The 24,697-nt window shown below is 47.9% G+C and overlaps 1 protein-coding gene across 1 annotated transcript in view; it reads right to left on the reverse strand.

The window, feature by feature from the left end:
• Nucleotides 1–11,886: 11,886 nt before the first annotated feature.
• Nucleotides 11,887–24,697, reverse strand: part of cracr2aa (calcium release activated channel regulator 2Aa) — a 106,304-nt gene continuing 93,493 nt past the window's right edge. Inside the window, exons 15-18 of the mRNA XM_078567715.1 lie at nucleotides 23,459–23,573; nucleotides 18,590–18,691; nucleotides 17,117–17,193; nucleotides 11,887–13,491 (exon numbers count right to left, since the gene is read on the reverse strand). Of these exons, the coding sequence (XP_078423841.1) occupies nucleotides 13,401–13,491; nucleotides 17,117–17,193; nucleotides 18,590–18,691; nucleotides 23,459–23,573 (385 nt within the window). The 3' untranslated portion in view covers nucleotides 11,887–13,400. The remainder of the gene's footprint in view (nucleotides 13,492–17,116; nucleotides 17,194–18,589; nucleotides 18,692–23,458; nucleotides 23,574–24,697) is intronic.

Genomic DNA, 24,697 nt, shown 5'->3' on the forward strand with positions numbered 1-24,697 from the left:
CTAACTATGGAATCCCCTACCACTATAGCACTTCCACTCTTCCACCTCCTCTCCTGTGCAGCTGAGTCACCTGTGGTGCCGCGAACTTGGCTGTTGCTACAGTCCTCCGAGGAACCATCTCGCTCACCAGTATCCAAAATGGAAAAGCAGTTAGAGAGCGAGATAGCCTCAGGGGATTCCTGCACTACCTGCCTCTTTCTCTTAGATACTCTGGCAGTCACCCATTCCCTCTCTGCCTGTGTACTTCTTAGTTGTGGTGTGACCACCTCTTGAAACGTGCCACCCACATGATCCTCAGCCTTGCGAGGCTTGTCCGAATTGGTCCTGTCCACCTTAAAATGGAACTCCAGCATTAATGGTGCCAGTACTAATGATTTTTATTGGGATTTGACCATTTTGAACTGCTTTTATCTCCTGGAGCTGCATTCATCCAGGCAAGTGGAGAGTATTTTTAGTCCCGAAGGCGGGCGGGGGCCTGACCCAAACGGGAGTAAGATAACGCGTGATGACATCAGATGAGTGGCCCGACATCATCGCGCTCGTGCGCGATATTTCACTCAGCGGGTGCGCACACGGGTGCCAGAGCAGCGCCCGGCGTTAATTAAGCAGCCGCTTAAGCCCCTTAACGGTCCAAATGACTGTGATTTTATCTTATCCGTGTGATTTTCTGCTCGTCGCACGGGCAAATGGGCAGGCGGCCAGCCGACATTTTCACAAACCTCATCCAAGGGCGGGATAAAAAGGATCAGCAGCATTGCCAGTGTGCGTAGTGAGGAATTTTGCGGATTGGTTTGCTGCCGGTTGCTAATTGGTACTTGGCAGCTTCATTTCTGGTCGGGGCTTCATCCTTGGCATTTACAGGCCTCATTTCAGGACCCATTGCTGTCTGCCAGGCCCCCGGAGGATTCAGACCGTGTGGACCCTTCCAGGTATCAGACAGCCTTCCCTTACCCTGGGAATGGGGATTGTGGTCTCCGCTGGAGGCACCTCCTCTGAGGAGGAAGAGAGAGACAGAAGTGGGGGGGGAGGCCACGTGTCCCAGTGCAGCTTCCAGGGGAGGGACCTGTGGGAGGAGAGGCGCAGGCACCAGGGGGGCAGGGCCAGCAGGAATTCCAAGGTGGAAGGGGCCACACAAGATGCCACTATCCTGCTGCCAGGGTTTACAGGCAACAATGCAGCTACCTCAATATGTCCGAGGTGCAAGGCCAAAGGAGACTCCGCCTCTCCAGGAAGACTGTGACCTCCAGTTGTCAGAGGATCGGCCCTGAGATCAGCTCCGACTGTGTGGGTGGACACTCCATGCCAGTGGCTCTGAAGGTCACTGTGGCCCTCAACTTCTATATCTCCAGTTCTTTCCAGTGCTCAGTGTGGATCTGTGCAGAGTCTCCCAATCAGCTGTCCACAGCTGTATTAAGCTGAAGACAGAAGCTCTGTTCAGGTGGGTAATGACATTTATTATTTACCGTAAGGACGAGGCCAGCCAGGTTGAGCGAGCCAGAGGCTTTGCAGCGATTGCTGGGTTCCCCCGTGTCCAGGTTGCAATCGACTGTACACATGTGGCCATCAAGGCGCCAGCAGGTCAGCCGGGTGCCTTCATCAACAGGAAGGGATTTCACTCCATGAACGTGCAGATAGTGTGTGACCACAGGATGCAGATTCTGCAAGTCTGTGCAAGGTACCCTGGCAGCTCCCATGACGCGTACATCCTCAAACACTCCCAGGTGCCGAGGCTCTTCAGTGCCCCAGCCCGACTGGATGGATGGCTGCTGAGTGATGAGGGCTATCTGTTGAAAAGATGTCTCATGATGCTTCTCCGCCACCCAAGAGCAGAGGCAGAGAAGCGTTACAATATGAGTCATGCCTCCACAAGGGTAGTGGTAGAGAGGACCATAGGTCTTCCAATGCCTGGACCGTTCAGGGGGAGCTCTACAACACCCCCCAGAGTGGGTGTCACTGATAGTGGTTGCATGTTGCGCTCTCCACAATGTGGCACTGGCAAGGGGGGAACCCACTGGAGGAAGAGGATGTTGACGCAGCTGCACAGGCCCCAGAGGATGAGTCCAGTAGTGAGTCAGAAGATGAGCACAGTGAGGAGAACACTGAGGGCATTGAGGCAGACTTGGTAACCTCCGGGGAGACAGGGACGCCAGGGACACCTTGACCCAACACTCCTTCAGCTAGACTGCCAAATATCAGCCTCAACCACACGCCAAGGCTGCCTCCTCCATCCAGGAAGACTGAAAGGACCCTTTCATTTGAACACAAAGAACACTTGGTGCCTGTGCAATTAAGTTCAGAGCCACGTTCTTCAAGCATTACAGACTGGCGTACCCTGCACCAATAAAATAAAAAGGTGAAGCATACTCAGGCCATGACAACAAAAACAAAATTAATCCCTTTTGGACAATTACAAACTATTTACATAAACTTCTCTGGTCTTCATTCCCAGACCAGTATAGATAAAGCAAATATTAATGAACATAAAATCACCCACGACCTTTCCCTCTTGTGCTCATGGTGCCTTTAACTTATGTTTACGGGTGCTATGTCTTGGTGCCCCTCTTCACTGGCACCAGCATCGGAGCCAGTCTGCCGACTCTGCTGTCTTGTTGGCCTTGATGACCTTGGCGGTTGTCCTCTGGTCCATGGAGCCTGCGCTGGCCCCGCCTGGGAGGGAGTGGCCTGTACCACGGCTGGCATCTCCCCAGTCACCACAGCCTCATCAGATGCCATGGTCATTGGCAGAAGGGCAGAGGAGCTGCTGCCATCATCCGGAGCGTCCTGAGAGGTGCCCGCAGAAACGACAGGCAGCTCGTGCACCAACGTGAGGTTGCTCTGGACCTCCCTGTTCACCGTTGATGGATGGGCACCTAGCTGGGATACTGGGTGCCTCATCCATCTCCCGCACTGACACTGACCAGCTGAGGTCAGTGTCTGTGTAAGGACTTGCAGGTCCAAGCGCAACCCCAGAGATCCCTGATTCTGTTCCTGGAGCTGCCTCTCCATGACAGTCGACACTCTCTCTATGGAGGGGGCAGTGTGCTCGGCCACGAGGGTCAACGCAGTGCTCAAGCTCCACAGGGACTCCTTCATAACGGAGACCATGGCACGCATACCCTCATGGATCTCCACCAGATCCTCCTGCACATCTCGCTGGACATCTAGCATCTGCTACCTAATGGACGACTCCAGAGGCTCATCATCAGCCTTCGACACAGCATCGTTCTGGTCTCCAGCCGTCCTCCGACTGCCGGCGCCCTGGGCACTCTCTACCTCCGCCTACACCTCAAGCGAGTGTGAAGTGCCCTCACCAATGTGCACTGATATACCAACCGCCACTTTAATGCCCACCAAGGTGCTGGTATCTGCGCTGGTGCCTGCTTCAGAAAGCGGGTGTGACGCAGGTGAAAATGACGCCCAGTGGTCCTCCTGGGTCAGGGGTCACCCTTCAGGGTCTGCAGATCGAACGCCTGCTGGCGAACCTAAAAGGGAGAAGAAGGACATGTCAATAATTAAAGTCATCACACTGTCACTGTTCATGCCAGACACTCTGGTGAGACAATGGAGATCTGCATCACAGGGCCATCGTCTCTCAATGATCAATGGGGACTCCAGGTTTGAGGCTCCCATCAGTGAAGGGACTACACTACAATGGTTGCACAATCCTAAACTCTCACCTCTGTGAACTGCGGTCTTACCTTCATCTAGCACCCCGCCTCTTCACACCTGGTTCCACGGAGAGTGCCCGGCTCTCCAGCTCCCGGGCGTCCTGCTCAAACCGGGAGAGCAGCAGCAGGTTGGTTGGGGCCTCCAACTGTACGCGACCTCTCTGATTGGTTATGGCTCATCTTCTCCTGAAAGAACAGAGGAGCATTGATTAGTCCACTCTCTACCTGCAGCGCCATTGCAGCCTGGCCAACAGGAACAACGAGGAACACCTCACAGGGCACATCCGAGTTGTGGCCCTCGAGCCGCAAGGCACTCAGTCAAGACAGCCAGGGCTCACCACCTTGGCCAGCTCCAGCATCATTGACAGGTGGCACTCAGACTCCAGCACCCCTGAGGTCCACGGGGGGTGGAGGCGGGGGGGTTGGGGAATGGCCACACCCTAACACTGATCCATGCCACCATGATACTCACCCTCCCTGAGCGCAGCAGGACATTGAAGCACTTCTGGCACTGAACCACATCATGGCTGCTCACCAGGGATGCCACCTCATCCCATGCCCTCTTGATGAGATGCGGTGGCCTCCTCCTCCCATCCCTGGGGACAAGGGTGTCCCTCTTGGCAGCCGCCTCCTCCAGGAGGTACTCATCCGAAAAGCGGGGGGCAGAGTGCCCACCTGACCTGCCCTCCCGCCTGGCGTCTCCAGCCGCACTCGACTCCATCACTACAATGGAATAAAATACTAGCCCCATTAAGAATTATAATGAAACTATTGGATTGTTGTAAAAACACATCTGGTTCACTAATGTCCTTTAGGGAAGGAAATCTGCCGTCCTTACCTGGTCTGGCCTATATGTGACTCCAGACCCACAGCAATGTGCTTGACTCTTAACTGCCCCCTGAAATGGCCCATCTGGCCACTCAGTTCAAGGGCAATTAGGGGTGGGCAACAAATGCTGGCCTTGCCAATGATAAGCACATCCCATGAAAGAATACATTAAAATAATATATTCACAGCTGAATTAGACAGAAATTTGACTGGCAAGGAAATCAAGGGTTATGGGTGGGAGACAGGAAAATGGAGTTGAGGCCACAACCAGATCAGCCATGGTCTTATCGAATGGCGGAGAAGGCTCGAGGGGCTGAATGGCTTATTCCTGCTTCAAGTTCTTGTGTCGATGTACCAGGTTGAGAATAGTAGGTGTTGACACCACCACATTAAATGAGCCTGGGTAGCTCTCCCCCACATTGTAACGCGCCGTAGTTTGTACTTTCAGGATGGGTGGTTTGGAGGAGGTTATTGTCCCATTCATAAAGAACTGTGATGCGCTAACCACAGCCACCCCACCCCACTCCTGGTTTTAATTGTTTAAATGCAGCATTTTACAGTGTTGAAATGTATCTTTGGTGGTGAGGGGTCCAGACCACAGTCCAGCTGGGACCCACTACAATAGGCCGGGTGTCCACTGTTACTCACAGGGAAGTCTCTCTGTGCGCTACTGTTGTGGAATATTCAAGTGTTGAGGATTCGTGCCCCGGCTCTTCTCCTGCCAACTCCATTGGCTTCGGTCGGGACAGATGTGTGGTCATCCTTTGCCTTTGAAATCCCAACATCAGCTTCGGACCTGTACCTAGCTTTGGGCCCCAATTGCCAGCCCTTCAAAGATAGAAGATTAATGCACTTGCGTTTATACATTTCCAAATTCCGGATGAGGCATTAAAGCAAGGCTCTCACTGGTGGACAATGAAAGATCCCATGGCACAATTTCAAAGAGCAGGGGGTGGTGCCCTGGCCACTATTTGTCCCTCAACAAACATCACTTAAAAACAGGTTATGTGGTCATTATCACAGTGCTGATTGCGGGATCTTGCTGTGTACAAATCAGCTGCTGCTTTAGAGCCACTTTTTAAGAAGACCAGTCACTGTTGTAATGTAGGAAACATTATTCATTTCTCAACTAATATTCCGCACTCTCTGCTTTTCTCTGTTACCAAAGGAAAAAAGGTCCAGAATTTGCAGGAGTTCTTGACACCAAACTATCAGGGTTCGCCATCATTATCCCTCCCAAACCTCAACTTCAGGATTTACCATATTGTCAGGTAAATGCAGAGATCCTGAAGTTGATGTCTGCCATTTCCTGCTCCACCACAGGCTGCACTGTGGATGCCCCCACTCCTAGGAGCCTGAAGCAGAGAAATCAGTTGATTTAGCGAGAACTCCTACATTTCCCCTCTCGTATCACTGCTAAAAAACCACACAAAAAGTTAAGCCTTGTTCAATGAGCTGTAACTAGGCTTTTAACAACAACTTGAGCTGTAACTACTCCTGAACAACCTATATGGTCCTGAAAAAGAAAAACTTTATATTTGTGAAATATTGGGCGGAATCATCCCAGATTTGCACTGTGTGGTAGCAGGCAGGGAAAACGGCATTTTACCCTCTGGCCACAATGGCGGCTTCTCACGCTGTATCGTCCCAAACCACCGCATTATTTATGCATTCCCAGGAAGCACGGCGTTTCAATGGCAGGCGGGCTCTCATTCGCCCGCCACGCCATCCCCTCACTGCTTCATCATGCCAGGCACCACATTTAAAGTGCAGCTATGTGCACACCTCTCAGTGCTTCCAGCCCAGGGCGGCTGCACAAAAGGCAGGGTGGCCCCGAAAGGCAAAAAGACAGCAGGCCCCCGGTTTAGTAACGTGTTCATCGAGTGCCTTTTGGGCACCATGGAAGCCCGCTGTGATGTCCTTTACCCCCACTCTGGTCACAGGAGGGACAGCGGCATCACCAATCCAGCATGGGAAGCGGGGGCAGCGGTGGTCAGCACCAATGGGCTGCAAAAGAGGACAGCCACCCAGTGCCACCCAGTGTGAACGGGCTCATCAGTTCCACCAGGGTAAGTCACTCTTCTAATCATTCTCGACTCTCACACTCACAAGCCCATCACACATCCACAGGGATCTCACACCTCAAGGGACAACACCACTAACTCTCACACACACCCTCACATCTCCATCAGGCTCATACCCTCTGGAGCTCACATCTTCATTCCTGTCCATAGCTCCGCTCACCACACAAACATTCCACGCAGTGCCATGTGTCCTGCTCAAACTCCATCCGTTTCCATGCAGGAGAAGGCTGCTCACATCAGCAGGGAGAGGTCCAGTCCGGGGGGTGGAGTGGCCCATATTAGGCCCCTCACTTTGAGGAGTTTGCCATCGTGCTGGCTGGTGAGGATGTGGACCGTGCCTACGGTAACGGTGAGGTTGGTGGCAAACACCATCATGAGGATCATGCACCACATCATCCCTCTCTCAATGCAACTGTGAGTGCTCTCTCTCCTGCTTCGGACTCTGCTGCCAGGCACTAATTATCTCTGCTGTGGTTCACAGGGAGCTCTGCCAAGTGAGTGACACCCTCAGCCAGCCAGTCCCTCAGCTCCATCCACATTCTCCATTGAAGAGCTAGAAATAAGCAGCCTGGAAGACCCATCACACGTTTACCCACACCCTCCACCAGCGCAGAGACACACACCTCAGTGGGACCTAGATCTAGAGCAGGCTCGGGTTCACAATCTGGAGGTCACCACACGGACACGTGTCCGCAGCAGGAGGAGGCAGGTTCAGCTGAGCTCCCCGGCACTCGGAGGGCTGCTGGGGAAGAGGCACCTGTGAGGTCCGAGTCAGATGACGAACCTCTGGATTCGGCCTTCCAACTCATCGTGGAGAGTCAGCAGAAGGTGGGGGAACATCACACAGAGCTGTTGGAAGCCCTCAGCAGAGTGGCACGCGGGTTGGAGGAGTGGGTCCACCTGCTCTCTGATGAAGTGATGCCCACATGCGTGTACGATGGTCTCCGTGGGGAGCATGGCGGATGCCATGGAGACCCTGGTCCAGCAGATCGCGGAGATATGCGCAGACCTGCCCTCCACCGCGGAAGCCATGGGTGAGTTCCTGCAGTGGCAACACAAGAGGAAATGGGGCACCTCAACATCCCTCCAGGTGCTTTTTCCCCTCAAGGAGTCAGGCCAGGGAACCCGGACACTCGAGGGGAGAAGGAGCGGCAACTGGACACTCCTGGGTCATCTACTCAGTAATCTCAGAGGCTGTCCTCTCCCTCCAAGTCCCTTTTGCCTGTAGGCCCCTCAACCTCATCCTCTGTCACCACAGGGAGCAGCCAGCCAATGAGTGATTCTGGAGGGAGAAATCTGAGTGTGTGGCAGGGCCTTTCAGAGCCTCGAGCAAGCACTCTCCCACACACGCAGGTTATTCTCGAATCACACTCACTGCAATGTCCCGAGCATTTTCAATGCTGCCTGCTGGGGTTTGCTTTCAGTTGCAATCTGAGCTGACCTGTATCTCCGCCCATCCAATGATCACACTCCCATGTAGTACCTGATCTCGCCCACCACAACTTGCTTCACTGTTAATTTAGACAGCAAGGTGCTGATTCAGTTTTTCATTCACGCTCATGTCCTTTCCCCTCACCCAGTCACCCACTTCCTTTCCTCTATCACTGTTGACCCCCCCCACCCCGGCATCACCTTCCACCTCCCCTCCGTGACCAACCAACCATAGAGATCGCTCAGCAAGGTTTCCTTCCGGGATGTCCAGGTGAACGTGCACGTTCCCATCTTTCCTGAAAATCCCATCCCCATCCACATTCACCTCCCCGGCCTCCTCCTTCCCACCCTCAGAATCCATGTCTGCCTCCGAGTTCCCACCAACCACCCTCACCGTCCCTTCTGCCGACACTGTCACACCCTCACCCTCCCACTCTACCACCTCACTCTGCCCTCAGTCATTCTCACCATTCCCTCATACCGTGCCCACCCTCAGTTCGCTTCTCAGGAGGGAGTCATGGACTCATCAGAGCCCTCCCTTGCACATTCACCTGGACATCCCCCACCGCGGACCCTTTGGGACCCATTCCCCCACCCCCCGGATTCCCCCCCCATTAGTCCTCCCACCCTGGACTCCCCCTCTGCTTAGTCCTTGCCCCACCTGACTCCTTCAGACACCCTCACTTCCCCCCCCCCCACCCTTACTCCCTCCCCTCTCTGCACTCCTTCCCCCTTTCAAACTCCTTCTCTTGCACCTCCCACCCCCCATACACCTACCTCCCCAGTTGCTGCCTTCTCCCCCATTACCCCCTCCTCCTCCCCCTGTACTTCCTCCCAACCTCACCCCACATCTTTGTTCCGCTCTCCCAACCTTACTTCCACCCCTACCGCCCCCCCAACACCTCTTCCTCTCCCAGTCAATCCTAGACCCTCCTCTCCAACCCTATATCTTCCTGTCCCAAGCACAGCTGGACCTTCCTCTCTACCCCCTTGACCATCATCTGTTGTGAGCAGACCCTCAACGGTGACTTTCACCTTCTGCGAGCAGCTTCACAGCAGAGCCATGTCCACGAGAATCCACCCAGCCTGGCGTGGGCATTCCTCCAGTGTGCCGTTGGTGTTGGGCTCCAGCATCTTCTGCTCCTCGGATGTCCGCGATGTGTTCAAGGCCCTGGCGGTAAGTCCCAACTTTTGCACGTCACACTTGGCAAGACGTGTTCTGCATTGGCGTGTTTTCCTGCCGATGTGGGCGGATGATCCACTGGGGGGTGGGGGGTGATTCCAGTGGGCTGGCCTTATAATGATATACAGATGTATTACAATGAGGCTCCCGACGTCCAATGGTGGGAAATGTGGCCATTCGTCGACGGGCTGAGCGGACGATCACAAACTGGTTTCACGACGTCATGAAACCGATTTTTGGCCTTCTCGCCATAATGTCCACTCACGCTACCAAACATGCCCAATGCCAGAGGGCATGGACAATTCCACCCATTATCAAGTGCCTCAATTATGATTAATTGCTAGACTTTTAAATAATGAAGACCGTTTTAAAGTCTGTTCATGATATTTCAGCTTCCACTTTAAACTTCAAAAAATTGATTTATTCATGCTTTTCACTTCCTGTTTGGCTGTCCGTGGGAATTCTTTTGTGTGATTGGCTGCTCAGGCAGCTTGATGACATCATTGCAGCTCAATGCTGGGAATTCCCATTAAACTACGCTAGAACCAATTTCACGTTGGGAGAATTGAAGTTCTCACCACAGAGATCGCTCAGCGAAGTTTCCTTCCAGGTCAACAGCGCCCTTGCTTCACTGTTGACCACAAAATCCAAGATCAATGATGGAATACGCAAAATCAGAGCCTGGTCTTTCCCGCAGAGGCTTTGTGATGTTATACTAAGCTGAAGATAGCACCTTCTTTGGAAGCTGCATATTCAGCTGAACGCCTCATTAAATAGAGGCTAACTTTTAATGGAGACGCAATAACTTGTTGGTTTTAACAGTTGTTTAAAATTGTATGCTTCTTGATAAATGAACTGCATAAATGAAGTTTAAACATACACAGAGACAGCAGTTTCGTTTTATTTATGCGACACAGGTGCTAGCACAGGACTATATTCGAGGCTTTTTGCAAAAAGAACGATGTGGGGGAATCTGTAAAAGACACTGCTGGTCAATGGGCCATCGATCCTGAACCTGCTGCACTAACTAATCCCAAACAAGGCTTCGTACTAAGGTTACTCTCCCAAAACCACAATTTGAACTGGAATGCAGTAGCAATGGTGTGTTAATGAGTGCCAATATGGCCGGGTGCAGATCACCATGTCCAGGTGAAGGGCTTTTCTTTGCCACTTCTCCAATGTGCCCTCGGCCCCTTTTCTTCCAGCATAACAGCCCCTGGAGATTGTATCGACCGATTCCTGTGTCAGTACAACTTTAGCTGCTTTCAGCTGCTTGTAGTACACTGATTTTTTTCAAAACGCGTCTCAAACAAATGCCTAGCTCTTTGCTTTGAAGCATCAGCTACAAAAGCAAAAAGTGAACACTGAAAAGGGCAGCTGACAGATGGAAACACCACCATCTGCAAGTTCCCCTCCAAGCCACTCACCATCCTGACTTGGAAATATATCACCGTTCCTTCACTGTCGCTGGGTCAAAATCCTGGAACTCCCTCCCTAACAGCGCTGTGGGGGTACCTACACCACATGGACTGCAGTGGTTCAAGAAGGCAGCTCACCACCACCTTCTCAAGGGGCAATTAGGCTTGGGCAATAAAGACAGACCCAGCCAGCAATGCCCACATCCCATGAATGAATTTAAAAAATGACAATTTACTATTAAGGGGCCACTACACCCATAGACTTCATAAATAGGGATGCAGGAAGATTCAAGATTCAGACTGCGCTCTCTCCCACCCTCTCTGTAAACCAAAAGAAAAATAAAGAATGTTTTAGTGGTGCTGAGCCAAGGAGCTGAAGCTTTAATTCTGTACACAGTGGATTCCTGACAAATCCAGCACTATTAAACTGAAGCCAAGATCGCGAGCACAATGGTAAAAGGCTATTTTAATTTTGGCACAAGACAGAGCTTTTAGTTCTGAAAGAGTTGCACAGAGGCACTATGGCGAGATTGAAATCTAAAAAAATACACTGTACATGACATTAAATCAACGCTGGTTCTGACATGAAAATAGACCAAGAAAAATTGTTTTATAAGTGTCATTGACCGCACTTGTCTGTGCTAAATGAATATAATAATTCTTCAACCCCCTGGTATTTCCATCAGGTTCTACGGGTTCTCCTATAACATGTTTCTGTACAAACAAGGTGGAAAAAACAAAAAACTAAAGGGATTAGTACTGTAAACATAGCAAGTCCAGCAGGTTGTAGAAATAATAGTGACTTCCCTTCTATAACATCCATAAAATCAACCAAAATACACATTGGAAGAGTGTCGGAATACAAGTTTGTTAGAAGTAAAAAAAATCCAGTTAATTCCATCACTGATAAAAATTCTAATCAGGCTAAATATTTTTGGTGTTAATTTAATTTAAACTGTACAACTACACAAATTCTGAGAGTTACTTTAAATAAAATCAGGTCAAAAATTCCTTTGGAAATATCTTCAAAGGTTTCAATGGATCATTTGAATGTTTACTTGGAAAAGTCTGTCTTCCTCTTGACTGGCTGATTATATCCTCTCCGTCTTTGGACCTCTTCCATATTCACAGCAAGAACACCAGGTTTTTTTTTTCCCCCATTTTTAAAAGCTGCACAGCATTAAAAAAATTGTTTTACAAGATTTTCTTGCCTATTGCCTAAGACATGCAACACAACTGGGGAGGCAGGGTGGTATAGCGGTAACAGCACTGGGCTGGTAATTCAGAGGCCCAGGCTAATGCCCTCGGGGCATGGATTCACATCTCACCAGGGCAGCTGGTAGGATTTAAATTCAATTTTTAAAAAAACCTGGGCTTGAAAGCCAGTCTCAGTCATGGTGACCATGACAACTATCGTCAATTGTTGTAAAAACCCATTCGGTTCAATCTGGAAGAAAATCTGCCATCTCTACCTCCTCTGACCTACATGTGACTGCAGACCCACAGCAATGTGGGCGACTCTGAACTTGCCCTCTGAAGTGGCCCAGCAAGCCACTCAGTTCGAGGGCAATTAGGGCTGGGCAACTCCAACAAGCACCAAGACGTAGCTTGGCTGGTGGTGAGAATGGCCCTCCCCGTCAGATCCTTCCTACACGCCAGGAGTCTCACCCCCTCTGCACGATGCCCTCGAGGTGGCTGTGGTGGGGAAGAGACCGTTGTTCACCTCCTTGTGGATTGTGCCTTTGCAAAGAAAGTCTGGAGAGAGATGCAGTGGTTGCTGTCGAGGTTCATCCCGAGCAGTTCTGTGACACAGGACTCTGTGCTCTACGGGCTGTTCCCAGGGACACACACCGAGACAAACATCAACTGCAGCTGGAGGATCATCAACTCGGTGAAAGACGCGCTTTGGTCTGCCCGAAACTTGTTGGTCTTCCAGCACAAAGATTTGTCCCCGACCGATTGTTGCGGACTGGCACAATCCAAAGTCCAGGACTACGTGCTGAGGGACGCACTAAAGCTTGGGGCAGCTGCCGCAAAGGCGCAATGGGGAAGGGTCGCTGTCTAAGACCTTTCTACCACAGCGCACCGAGAGACTGGGAACTGTTTAGAGCCCCTCGGGCTGTACAGATCAAAATGAAAGGCTGTAAATGACTGTAATATTGTTTGTACTGATGCACCTGGTGATACATTTTGTAAAAGTTTAACCTGGATTGTACCCTTGTAATGTTGTTTTTGAAATGGTTTTGAATGTGATTGAAGATTTTTATGAATAAAGTATATTTTTACAAAAAAAAAAAAAAAATTAGGGCTGGGCAACAAATGTTAGCCTTGCCCGTGAAGCCCACATCCCATGGAGGAATAAATTAAAAAAAAAACCAAGAGCCAATGCCAGAGATTTAAGGGATACAGAACTCATCCCAGCAAAACACAAATGATTGTGTCATTCCAAGTTTCATAGCTTGCTTCATTTGTGAAATAAGTGGTCCAATTTGAAAGCTCCCACTGTGTCCAGTCTGTCAGTCTGTTAGCTACTCTTTAAACAGTCCCATTGTATTTGCTGCAAGAATTTAAAATGTGGAGAATTCCCCAATCGCGGCCACGCTTCACATTCTTTAAACAGCATCACTTTGGCTGAAGAATTCGACAGTAAATTTGCCAGCTGGCAAACCTGACTGAAGTTCAGTTTCTGTCTTTCATTCAGGCACTCTCTGCAATTGCCTAACCAAGTGTTTTCCTCTCAGGTGATTCCAAGTGGCCTCTGGTGATCAGGTGTGATAAATCCTGGTTATTATTTCGCACAGCAAGTTTTCTGTTGGGGAGGCTCTTCCCTCAGCTCAACGATCTTCTCCTTTACCTTATCTTCTAGTTCCTTCAGAAGTCTAAATGAACAAACAAATAAATGTTCCATCACAATAAATAGCAAGTTGAAAGTTCCAAAAAAAAAAATAACCCCTCTTATAAATTTGGAAAATATATACAAGGAACTTTATAGTCAAAAAGGCCCTGCAGCCTTTGCTATTGTTACCTCGCACAATAAACAAGTAACTGGAAATGAAGCAGAGATGGCTAATGGTTGGATATGTAGAATAGTCCAACACATTCATTTGCCAGTCAGCCCATCACATCAGTGCCAATAAGTATAAACCTTTACCAGAACTGAGAGCTTCATATCGGGATGAACATAAGGGCGAGGGGAAAACAGCTATTAGCCTACAAACCAGTTAATTGAAAAGCTTGCAACTCCCAGAATACATAAACTATCAGTGACCACTACCCCGACCCCCATCCCCCTCCCCACCACCACAAGCAACAATAAAACAACAGAGATGATCCCTGGCTCCTCTATTGCCGGCCCCTTTGCCTTCTTTCCAAAAGCCAGTGCCAAAGCGGAGAGAGTAGAGGCTCTGGTCAGAATTTTCTCAATCCCCCTGGCCAGTACATTCACAGGAATTGTTTCATTAAAGAACCCATTTTATGATCAGGGCTCCATTTTGAGATGAAAAGACAGTTTGCGCAGAACGTACTGAAATAAGCGATAGCCGCAGAATGCCACTGGCGCCAATCACCATGGCGCCATTGCTGACTATTCCCCTGTGTCACTCGAACCATCTAACTGACGCAAAATGTTTTGTTTAACGGCTATACGTTTGTCTATTCTGTGTGTGCAAGGACAGAATCCTGTTACAGGATTCGCTTTCTGAAGGGATGAGCTAGTGTAAATCACTAGCGACAGTCACGGACGAGGAATGATGATGTATTGGGTCCTTTAACTGAGGTTAAGATGTGAAAACTCTAGGGAAGACCCTTTGGGGCTTAGTCATCCTGTGACTGAGTTCAGAAGCTGCAACACGATGTCTCAATCTCTATATCATTGTGTGAGTGTCATTCCTTCCAATAAAATCTATAAAATCTAGAGCTTCAGAACTTCGGCCTAGGACAAAGATAACAGCTCATCTCTCTCTCCCTCTCTCACAATCAACACTCATTAAATGTGCAAATTGTGCGATGAAACAGGAGATAGGTTGATGTAGCACCTTCTTTCGAGATGCGAGAAGAGGCTAATTACAGATCATTTGGCCTAACCATTAGCTGTGAGCACTTAGAATCCATAATTCAAGCTAAAATTAGAGCACATTTAAAACACACAGGTTAATCAAGCCAGCGCTGTTTTGCTGACATTGGATAGAGAAAACAGACAGAGTGAGTGAGGTTGAGCTAATATCACTTCAGGGATTCAGGTGGAGGTAGGTTTCAGGTAGATATTGATCTGCCAGCATAGCTCAAGCTGCATTTCACTCCACCGAGAGGATGTCTGGCGTTGTCAATAGCTGCTCATGAGATGCAGTGAGAAGTCTCATGTGGCCCCTTGCTTAAAGGGAAGGGAGCAGAGCAAATTGTGTGTGGAATTGTGAGTGTTTCAGCTGAATGGAGGTCACCCAGACGAGGGCAGCCTGTGATGGACAGACAGCACGTGCAACGCAGCCCAAACACAGAACTGACAACGAGACTAGGATCCCGTGAGGAGTAACTAAACCAAGGGCTGGGGACTGGGCACCCGGGTTATAAGGACAGGTTGCAGAAGCTGGAAATGATACACTGGGGAAAGGAGGCTTGGGCAGCCCAGTAGAAGCTGTAGTCGAAAACCTACAACCCTCCCAGCACATACCCTCCTCTGCTAGTTGTGTATAAGTGGTTGTAGGAACAGGGCAAGTTCATGGCATTAGGACGCTGCTCCTGTGGAGGATAAACACCGACATGGAGTGGATGGGCCGAACAGCCTTGTTGCCATGTTGTAATTTCTATGTACCTGATTTTTTCTCTTCTCCATCATGTTATGTCTTAATAAACATGAATCAGTGCTTGTGAATGTTCAGTATTGTACTTTCAATCCAATAGGGATTATGGATTTAATGATCTCACACAGTATCCAGCGTGTAGCTTGACAACAAAAGAGTTCAGAGTTCACCAAGTGGTGGGCTGTCCTTGACCATTTATACACACGGTCAGATTCTGGTTCAAAGTCTTTTAAGCATTCCAAGGCCCCTGGTTTATAGCACTTCATAAAGGGCTCAAAGGAACATAAGAAGAGGAGACCATTCAGCCCCTCAAATCTTTTCTACCATTCTATGAGACCATAGCTGAGTTGCATCTCACCTCCACACGGCAACCAGTTCAATCTTCAAAATCAAGTATATACCAAAACTTCGGTCTAATCAATAGTGAAGCAGCAATCTTTTCATATTTTCACGCTTGACCTCATATGATGTTTATAACATTACAGATTCACGGGTGGCATTTTCCTCACAAAAGACTTTGGTTGTCAAATTAATGGGAATCTTTGTATTTTCCCCATTGCCGGTGGATTCACTCACTGAGATTGTGTGTGTGGAGTTTACACAGAGTGCCTTTTGCTCTATTAGTGTTTGCTTTGGAGCAGATTGCAGAGTTCTCCCTACGGAGTGGCCAATGATCCCTGCCTCATTTCCATGACCGGCAGTACTGAACGTGGAAGGAGAGATCAGATATTGGCCTGCAAGCAAGCCCGTTAACCTGCCCCTCTTCGAACCCTTACAATAAAAGGGACACTACTGTCCCTGGGAATGCCCCATTCTACTTTGTCTACTCCAGGTGAATATTCTCAACACCATCTAATGTTAGCATTTTAAACATCAACTGGTGTATGAGTGAGATAAAGGGAACGTGCATCTAAATAAAAATATTTTTTCCCATTTAAAATCCTCGGAGAGTTCAGGAGGGCCTGTGACATAGGGTAAATCTTACATAAGTCTTTAAAAATCATTGGCTTCTAAGCTCACACTTTCAGTCTTCGTGACTTTAGCATCAGTATTAATCCTTGGCTACACAGGATAAGCAGACAAATCTAGACCATAATATTTTTAAAAACAATTCTAAGCTAGATTTACATATTTAGTTTTTACACTGATGTTAGATGTCAATACCAGGGCAATACCTAATATCCAAGGAAATTGTTACCAACTCTGTGTTACTCTGCATTTTGGACTGACATGGAAACAGAAGGTTAGTCAAGAATCAAAGTTTAGTTTTATCGTCTCTAGTAGGGTTCAATGGTTTAACTGATCTGTGTTTAATTATGTTAGCCTGTTCACTGATCTATGTTCTCTTCACTTAATTGCTTAAGCCTGTAGGTAGAGCCAGAGAGCTTAAAGTACTAACACCATGCTGAAGGTGCTAGCATCTGGGCTGAGAGCGTGTCTGTAGAAATCCTATAATTACTGAGATATTTAAAAGTATTGTAATTAAACCTGTTGTAGATTTAAAACTAATGTCATCTCTGCACTGCTTGGAGATAAATCAGGTATATAAAATCTATAGCAAACCAGCAAATACACAAGTCCCCATGGACAATGTTACTGCGTTGTGAAAAAAAGCTTTAAATATGTGATGCAACCATTAAAATATACAAATCAATGACTCACTCCCAGGTGTTCACCATCTTCTGATTCAATGAAGTTACTATCTTACCTGGCCAAATGCAACATGGATTTGGTTATATTGACGCCTGAGAAAGCACTGCATTCATAGAAAATCAAATTACATTCCTGTAAAAAGGGAAAATAATAATCAATCTGCTTCAGATCCCTGTGTCAATAACTAAACACATGCAGAGTTCAATGTTCACGAAGGCAAATTATCCAAAGACAGCCCGGGATAATTAACAGGAGGAATAGATGAGACGAGTAGAAAAATATTTAACAAAGGCAAACAAAGTCCAAGTCCCCATAACCCTTGAAGGATAACATGAGCAGGAGTGTTACGGGTGCAAATCAGGATATGGCAATGGTGTTGAACAAATCCTTCACATAGCATCTCTGCACTGATCCCAGATCGAGCCACTCTGTTCCCATTCAGGAACTGGCAACATCTGCGGGAAGCACTGGAGCATAAAGAAAACCAAAAGGATTTGAAATGGCAGTGCATTTGGGTCCAGAAGGGAATGAGCAAAAAATTTCTGTCTAGTAAACACTGAAGGCAAGGTTGGTTTCCTGACAGAATTGCATGACTAGTTAATTTAGTCTTTAGTTGGGAGGCCACATGTACTTACAACAAAGCTCTGCTGAAGCTTCAAGCCAGATGGAGCTGCCAACACAGCTTTCATATCAACTATTCCCTTACTTCATGTAAACAGCTGTCTGATCGCAAGCGATTGGAAGCCACGGAGTCGAGTGTCTTCCTGCATTAAAATCTTCATCTATCTGGAGAGCGGATGTTAGAAATTTTCCACTGGGTGGTGACGGTGTGGGGAAATCACTCTGGAAATGTAATTCCCTTATTCTTTCGTGGGATGTGGTGGGTGTCACTGGCAAGGCCAGCATTTGCTGCCCATCCCTAATTGCCCTTGAGCCGATTGGCTTCCTAGGTCATTTCATAGGGCAGCAAAGAGTCAACCACAGTACTGGGGGTCTGGAATCACATGTAGGCTAGGCCGGGCAAGGTTGGCAGATTTCCTTCTCTAAAAGGATGTTAGTGAACCAGATGGGTTTTTACAACAATCAATGGTCGTTGTACTGAGACTAGCTTTATATTTCAGATTTATTAATTGGATTAAAATTCCACCAGCTGCTGTGGGATTTAAACTCATGCCCCCTAGGCCTCTGGATTACTAGCCCAGTGACATTACCACATGCCACCTTCTGCCCATAAGAAACACCCGCTGTGAATGACGAGCAGTACCAGGACCCCCAAGTTTCCGGTTGGACCAATTACCTTTGAGTAAAGGGGAGTTTCCCTGTTGCTCCTTCACTCTGGGAGGGGCTCACTGAGCCTGTTTTTATGTTGGGCTCGGTTCCTGCGCTATCCCCACTTCCAGACTTACTGTTAATGTTCGGAATCTTCCCATTCCTCAAGCGGCCATTTTGTTTTTGATTAAACAGAAATATTTGGAAAGCTTTATGGATGTTTTAAAGTGTTAGTGATTATAGATCTTGGAATGCAAACCTTAGCCAATCGCCGCCCCTCTTCACTGGTGACCTGACGTTCACTTTCCAGATCTGTTTTATTGGCTAGGAGGAGGATTAAAACCTCAGGACCCGCACCCTCCTGTGAACACAAAACATCATATCACATCACCAATACAAATCAATACGGTTCCCAGCACCCAGCCTCAGACACTGAGCAGATCCAGACACCAGATACAATAGCACCTTCCCTTCGGCCCATTGAGCCCTGCTATTCAGTTCCCTTCAGCCCATCAAGCCCTCCTATCCAGTTCCCTTCAGCCCATCGAGCCCTGCTATTCAGTTCCCTTCAGCCCATTGTGCCCCCTATCCAGTTCCCTTCAGCCCATTGTGCCCTCCTATCCAGTTCCCTTCAGCCCATCGAGCCCTCCTATCCACAATATTCCATTGCTGCATTTTTAATTACCCTGATCCCCCTATCTGGCTCGTTCTTCCTGTGAATGCTTCTTGTTCTGCCCCATGTTTGTAATCTGTTCCACACACTCACCGCCCTTGTAGTAAAAAAGTTACTCATGCATTTCCTTCTTGCTTTTGATGTCATTAATTTGAAAGTATGACTCCATGTGCTTAAATTCTGAGCACAACGGAAAAATTTACTCAGTTCCGATTTGTCAAAAATCTCTCATAATTTAAACGCTTAAATCATATCCATATCCAAAATCCTCCATTCAAGACAGAAAAGACACAGGGGCGTCCAATCATTCATTAAACATCATCCCCAAAAAATTCTGAAATCAACTCTGCAGCCCTTCTCTGTACCCCAATAACTGAACATCGTTCTCTGTACCCCAATAACTGAACATCCTTCCCGTACCCCAATAACTGAACATTGTCCTCTGTACCCCAATAACTGAACATTGTCCTCTGTACCCCAATAACTGAACATCCTTCCAGTATCCCAATAACTGAACATCCTTCCTGTACCCCAATAACTGAACATCCTTCCTGTACCCCAATAACTGAACATCCTTTCCGTACCCCAATAATTGAACATCCTTCCTGTACCCCAATAACTGAACATCCTTCCCCAACCCCAATAACTGAACATCCTTCCCCTACCCCAATAACTGAACATCCTTCCCCAACCCCAATAACTGAACATCCTTCCCGTACCCCAATAACTGAACATACTTCCCGTACCCCAATAACTGAACATACTTCATGTACCCCAATAACTGAACATCCTTTCCCAACCCAAATAACTGAACATCCTTCCTGTACCCCAATAACTGAACATCCTTCTCTGTACCCCAATAACTGAACATCCTTCCCGTACCCCAATAACTGAACATCCTTCTCTGTACCCCAATAACTGAACACCCTTCTCTGTACCCCAATAACTGAACATCCTTCCTGTACCCCAATAACTGAACATCCTTCCTGTACCCCAATAACTGAACATTGTTCTCTGTACCCCAATAACTGAACATCCTTCCTGTACCCCAATAACTGAACATCCTTCCCCAACCCCAATAACTGAACATTCTTCCTGTACCCCAATAACTGAACATTCTTCCCCAACCCCAATAACTGAACATCCTTCCTGTACCCCAATAACTGAACACCCTTCCTGTACCCCAATAACTGAACATCCTTCCTGTACCCCAATAACTGAACATCCTTCCTGTACTCCAATAACTGAACACCCTTCCTGTACCCCAATAACTGAACACCCTTCCTGTACCCCAATAACTGAACACCCTTCCCGTACCCCAATAACTGGACATCCTTCCTGTACCCCAATAACTGAACATCGTTCTCTGTACCCCAATAACTGAACATCCTTCCTGCACCCCAATAACTGAACATCCTTCCTGTACCCCAATAACTGAACATCCTTCCCCAACCCCAATAATTGAACATCCTTCCTGTACCCCAATAACTGAACGTCCTTCCTGTACCCCGATAACTGAACATCCTTCCTGTACCCCGATAACTGAACATCCTTCCTGTACCCCGATAACTGAACATCATTCTCTGTACCCCAATAACTGAACATCCTTCCTGTACCCCAATAACTGAACATCCTTCCCCAACCCCAATAACTGAACATCCTTCCCCAACCCCAATAACTGAACATCCTTCCCGTACCCCAATAACTGAACATCCTTCCCGTACCCCAATAACTGAACATCCTTCCCGTACCCCAATAACTGAACATCCTTCCTGTACCCCAATAACTGAACATCCTTCCTGTACCCCAATAACTAAACATCCTTCCCCAACCCCAATAACTGAACATTGTTCTCTGTACCCCAATAACTGAACATCCTTCCCGTACCCCAATAACTGAACATCCTTCCCGTACCCCAATAACTGAACATCCTTCCCGTACCCCAATAACTGAACATCCTTCCTGTACCCCAATAACTGAACACCCTTCCTGTACCCCAATAACTGAACATCCTTCCTGTACCCCAATAACTGAACATCCTTCCTGTACCCCAATAACTGAACACCCTTCCTGTACCCCAATAACTGAACACTCTTCCTGTACCCCAATAACTGAACATCCTTCCTGTACCCCAATAACTGAACATCGTTCTCTGTACCCCAATAACTGAACATCCTTCCTGCACCCCAAAAACTGAACATCCTTCCTGTACCCCAATAACTGAACATCCTTCCCCAACCCCAATAATTGAACATCCTTCCTGTACCCCAATAACTGAACGTCCTTCCTGTACCCCGATAACTGAACATCCTTCCTGTACCCCGATAACTGAACACCCTTCCTGTACCCCGATAACTGAACATCATTCTCTGTACCCCAATAACTGAACATACTTCCTGTACCCCAATAACTGAACATCCTTCCTGTACCCCAATAACTGAACATCCTTCCCCAACCCCAATAACTGAACATCCTTCCCCAACCCCAATAACTGAACATCCTTCCCCAACCCCAATAACTGAACATCCTTCCCGTACCCCAATAACTGAACATCCTTCCCGTACCCCAATAACTGAACATCCTTCCCGTACCCCAATAACTGAACATCCTTCTCGTACTCCAATAACTGAACATCCTTCCTGTACCCCAATAACTGAACATCCTTCCTATACCCCAACTGAACATCCTACCCGTACCCCAATAACTGAACATCCTTCCCCAACCCCAATAACTGAACATTCTTCCTGTACTCCAATAACTGAACATCCTTCCTGTACCCCAATAACTGAACATCCTTCTCTGTACCCCAATAACTGAACATCCTTCCCCAACCCCAATAACTGAACATCCTTCCCGTACCCCAATAACTGAACATCCTTCCTGTACCCCAATAACTGAACATCCTTCCCCAACCCCAATAACTGAACATCCTTCCTGTACCCCAATAACTGAACATCCTTCTTGTACCCCAATAACTGAACATTTTTCCTATACCCCAATAACTGAACATCCTTCCTGTACCCCAATAACTGAACATCCTTCCCGTACCCCAATAGCTGAATATCTTTCTCTGAAACACTAAAAACATCCTTTCTATCCAGATAGGTCAATGATTTTGGACCCTGTGCAGTGCACATGCTCTCTCGAGGTGTTATGTTCAGTATTTATACTGCACCATGAGATTCAGTGCCATGTTGTCAATAACTATCCCACAAGCAACATTCAAACCCATTATCAATAGTCACAGACACCATAAACTGATTAACATTTATATTTGATAATATTATTGCCAGCAGTTGCCATAGTCATCCTGCATCAACACATAAGGATGAGGGATATTCAGCGCTCAATGTTTTAAATTAACTAATCCACTTTATGAATAGAATCTTGCTAGCAACCTGGGATATCAGCATATCTAACACAGCAAGGCAGCTATTCAGCAAATTGGGCCAATTGTCTTGCTGAACACACAGGGCAGAATTCGGAGGGGGGTGGGAGGTGGTGTTTAAGAGCGGGCACGCAGTTGCGCGCCTCCGATTGGCACCCCCAATTGGGGGTGCGCCGCCATTTTATGTGGGCGGGCCAATTAAGGCCCGCTCAGCGTGATGTCCGCCGGGAAGCACTATGTGCTCCCTGTGCGGGCGGGGGCGGGGGATTTCCTGAGCCGAGAGTGCGCTCTTTCACACATGTGCACGAAAGAGCGACTCACCCCCCTGAGGCTAAGTGCTGCCTCAGGGAGATCGGCTCCACAATAAAAAATCTGAAAGTTGGAAAAAAAATAATTTCCCTGACATGTCCCTTCACGTGACACTGTCACATGAGTTGGGACATGTCCATAACTTTTAAATACACTTTAATTACATTTTTAAAAACCTACATGAAACCTCATCCCGCCCCTGGATGAGGTTTCATGCTTTTTCTAATGCCCACCAGGGCTCCTGGCCTGTTCGCCAACCTTAAAGTTGGACAGGCAGGTCCGTTAATTAGTTTAATGACTCTGTCAATGGCCTCAATTGGCCGTTGACAGGTCGGCGGGTGCACAGCTGATTCTGCTGAGCCCCCGCCTACCTGAAAATTGAAATGACGCGAGGTGACCGACATCATCCCGTGTCATTTTACACGTCGGCGAGCGGGCCCCGCCCCCCTCTCGCCGACCGGGAAACCCTGGCCACAGTGTTAGTGGGGCCTGTGACACAATCCAAGAACATAGCTTCTCTGGGACAATCCATTACAGACACAGAGCTCTGAGGAAGGACCTTTGCGATTCACACAACAGTTCATCTTAAAGCTAATGCAGGAGCATGCTTGCTTCAGTAATGGTGACTTGAAGGCTTATTAACAGGCACATGCCAGTGAAGAGGGAAGGATGAAATACAAAATTAAGCTAAATTTGGCACCATGATATAGAACCACTTAAGCGTTGTCACAAAGTACAGGAGGATCTAGTGACAGAACCTGCACACTCTCCAGCCATTGTCGGACAGCGCTAAAGGTTATCGCAGCTGTGATGTCGTACATCAGAACAACTCCATCGGCCTTACGAAAGAACTGCTTTGTAACACTGCGAAACCTGCAACATTAAACAAAGTCATCGCACCACGTTTAACAATAAACACGCCCAAATGAGAGACTGAAAAAGTTTATTCCAAAATATTATCTTCCTAAGCATCACATTTGCTGTTGTCTTTTTTTTTTAATTCACAAAATATAGTTAAAAATTAAAGCAAGGAGCTCTCCTCATTAAACCACTAATGGATATTAATGCAGTCACACACCACTCTCCGACAGGTCACCATCAATCCCTATTGCTACAGAGCTCATGTCATAAAGCTGAGTAGCTGCAAGTCCCAATGGCATGACTACAACAACGTGCATTTATATAGCACCTCAAACGTCCCAAGGCACTTCACAGGAGTGATTAACAAAAAACATTCGACACCAAGAGGGGTGATGATAGGGCAGGTAGCCAAAAGGTTGGCCAGAGGTAAGTAGTAAGAAGCATCTTAAATAAGGGTACAGAGGTGGAGAGACAGAGAGGTTGAGGGAGGGAATTCCAGAGCTTAGGGCCCAGGCAGCTGAAGACTTGGCCACCAATGGTGGAGCGATTAAAATCATGGATGACATTGAGGCTAGAATTGGATGTGTGCAGATATGTCAGTGGGTTGAAGGGAGGGATAGGGCAGAAGGACAGAGATATGAAAGGGTGAGGCCATGGAAGGATTGAAAACAAAGGTGAGAATTTTAAAATGGAGGCGTCACTGGACTAGAAACCAATGAATGTCAGCAAGCACAGGAATGTTGGGTGAACAGGGTCTGGTGAGAGTTAGAACATGCCAGCAGAGTTTTGAATGAGTCCAGGTTGATGGAGAGTGCGTGGTGGGAGGCCAGCCAGGAGAACATTGGAATAGGAAGCTCAGAGCTAACAAGGGCATGGATGAGTTTCAACAGCAGATGGGCTGAGACAGGGAAATAGCCGAGTGATGTTAGAGATATAGAAATAGGCACCTTAGTGACAGGGCAGGAGGTCTGGTGGTGGAGTGGGTAACACCCCGGCCTCTAAGCTGGGAGCTCTGGATTCGAGTCTCAAGCCAAGGCTTGATAGCCAAGGAAGGTGCGTTCATAACGCAGACAAGCTGGTTGAGTAACAACCCGGAAATTCTTCCAACACATGCCCATGGCAGGCAGTAAGAGCGA

This window comes from Cetorhinus maximus, chromosome 22 (genome assembly GCF_964194155.1).
Source record: "Cetorhinus maximus chromosome 22, sCetMax3.hap1.1, whole genome shotgun sequence".
Taxonomy (NCBI): Eukaryota; Metazoa; Chordata; class Chondrichthyes; order Lamniformes; family Cetorhinidae; genus Cetorhinus; species Cetorhinus maximus.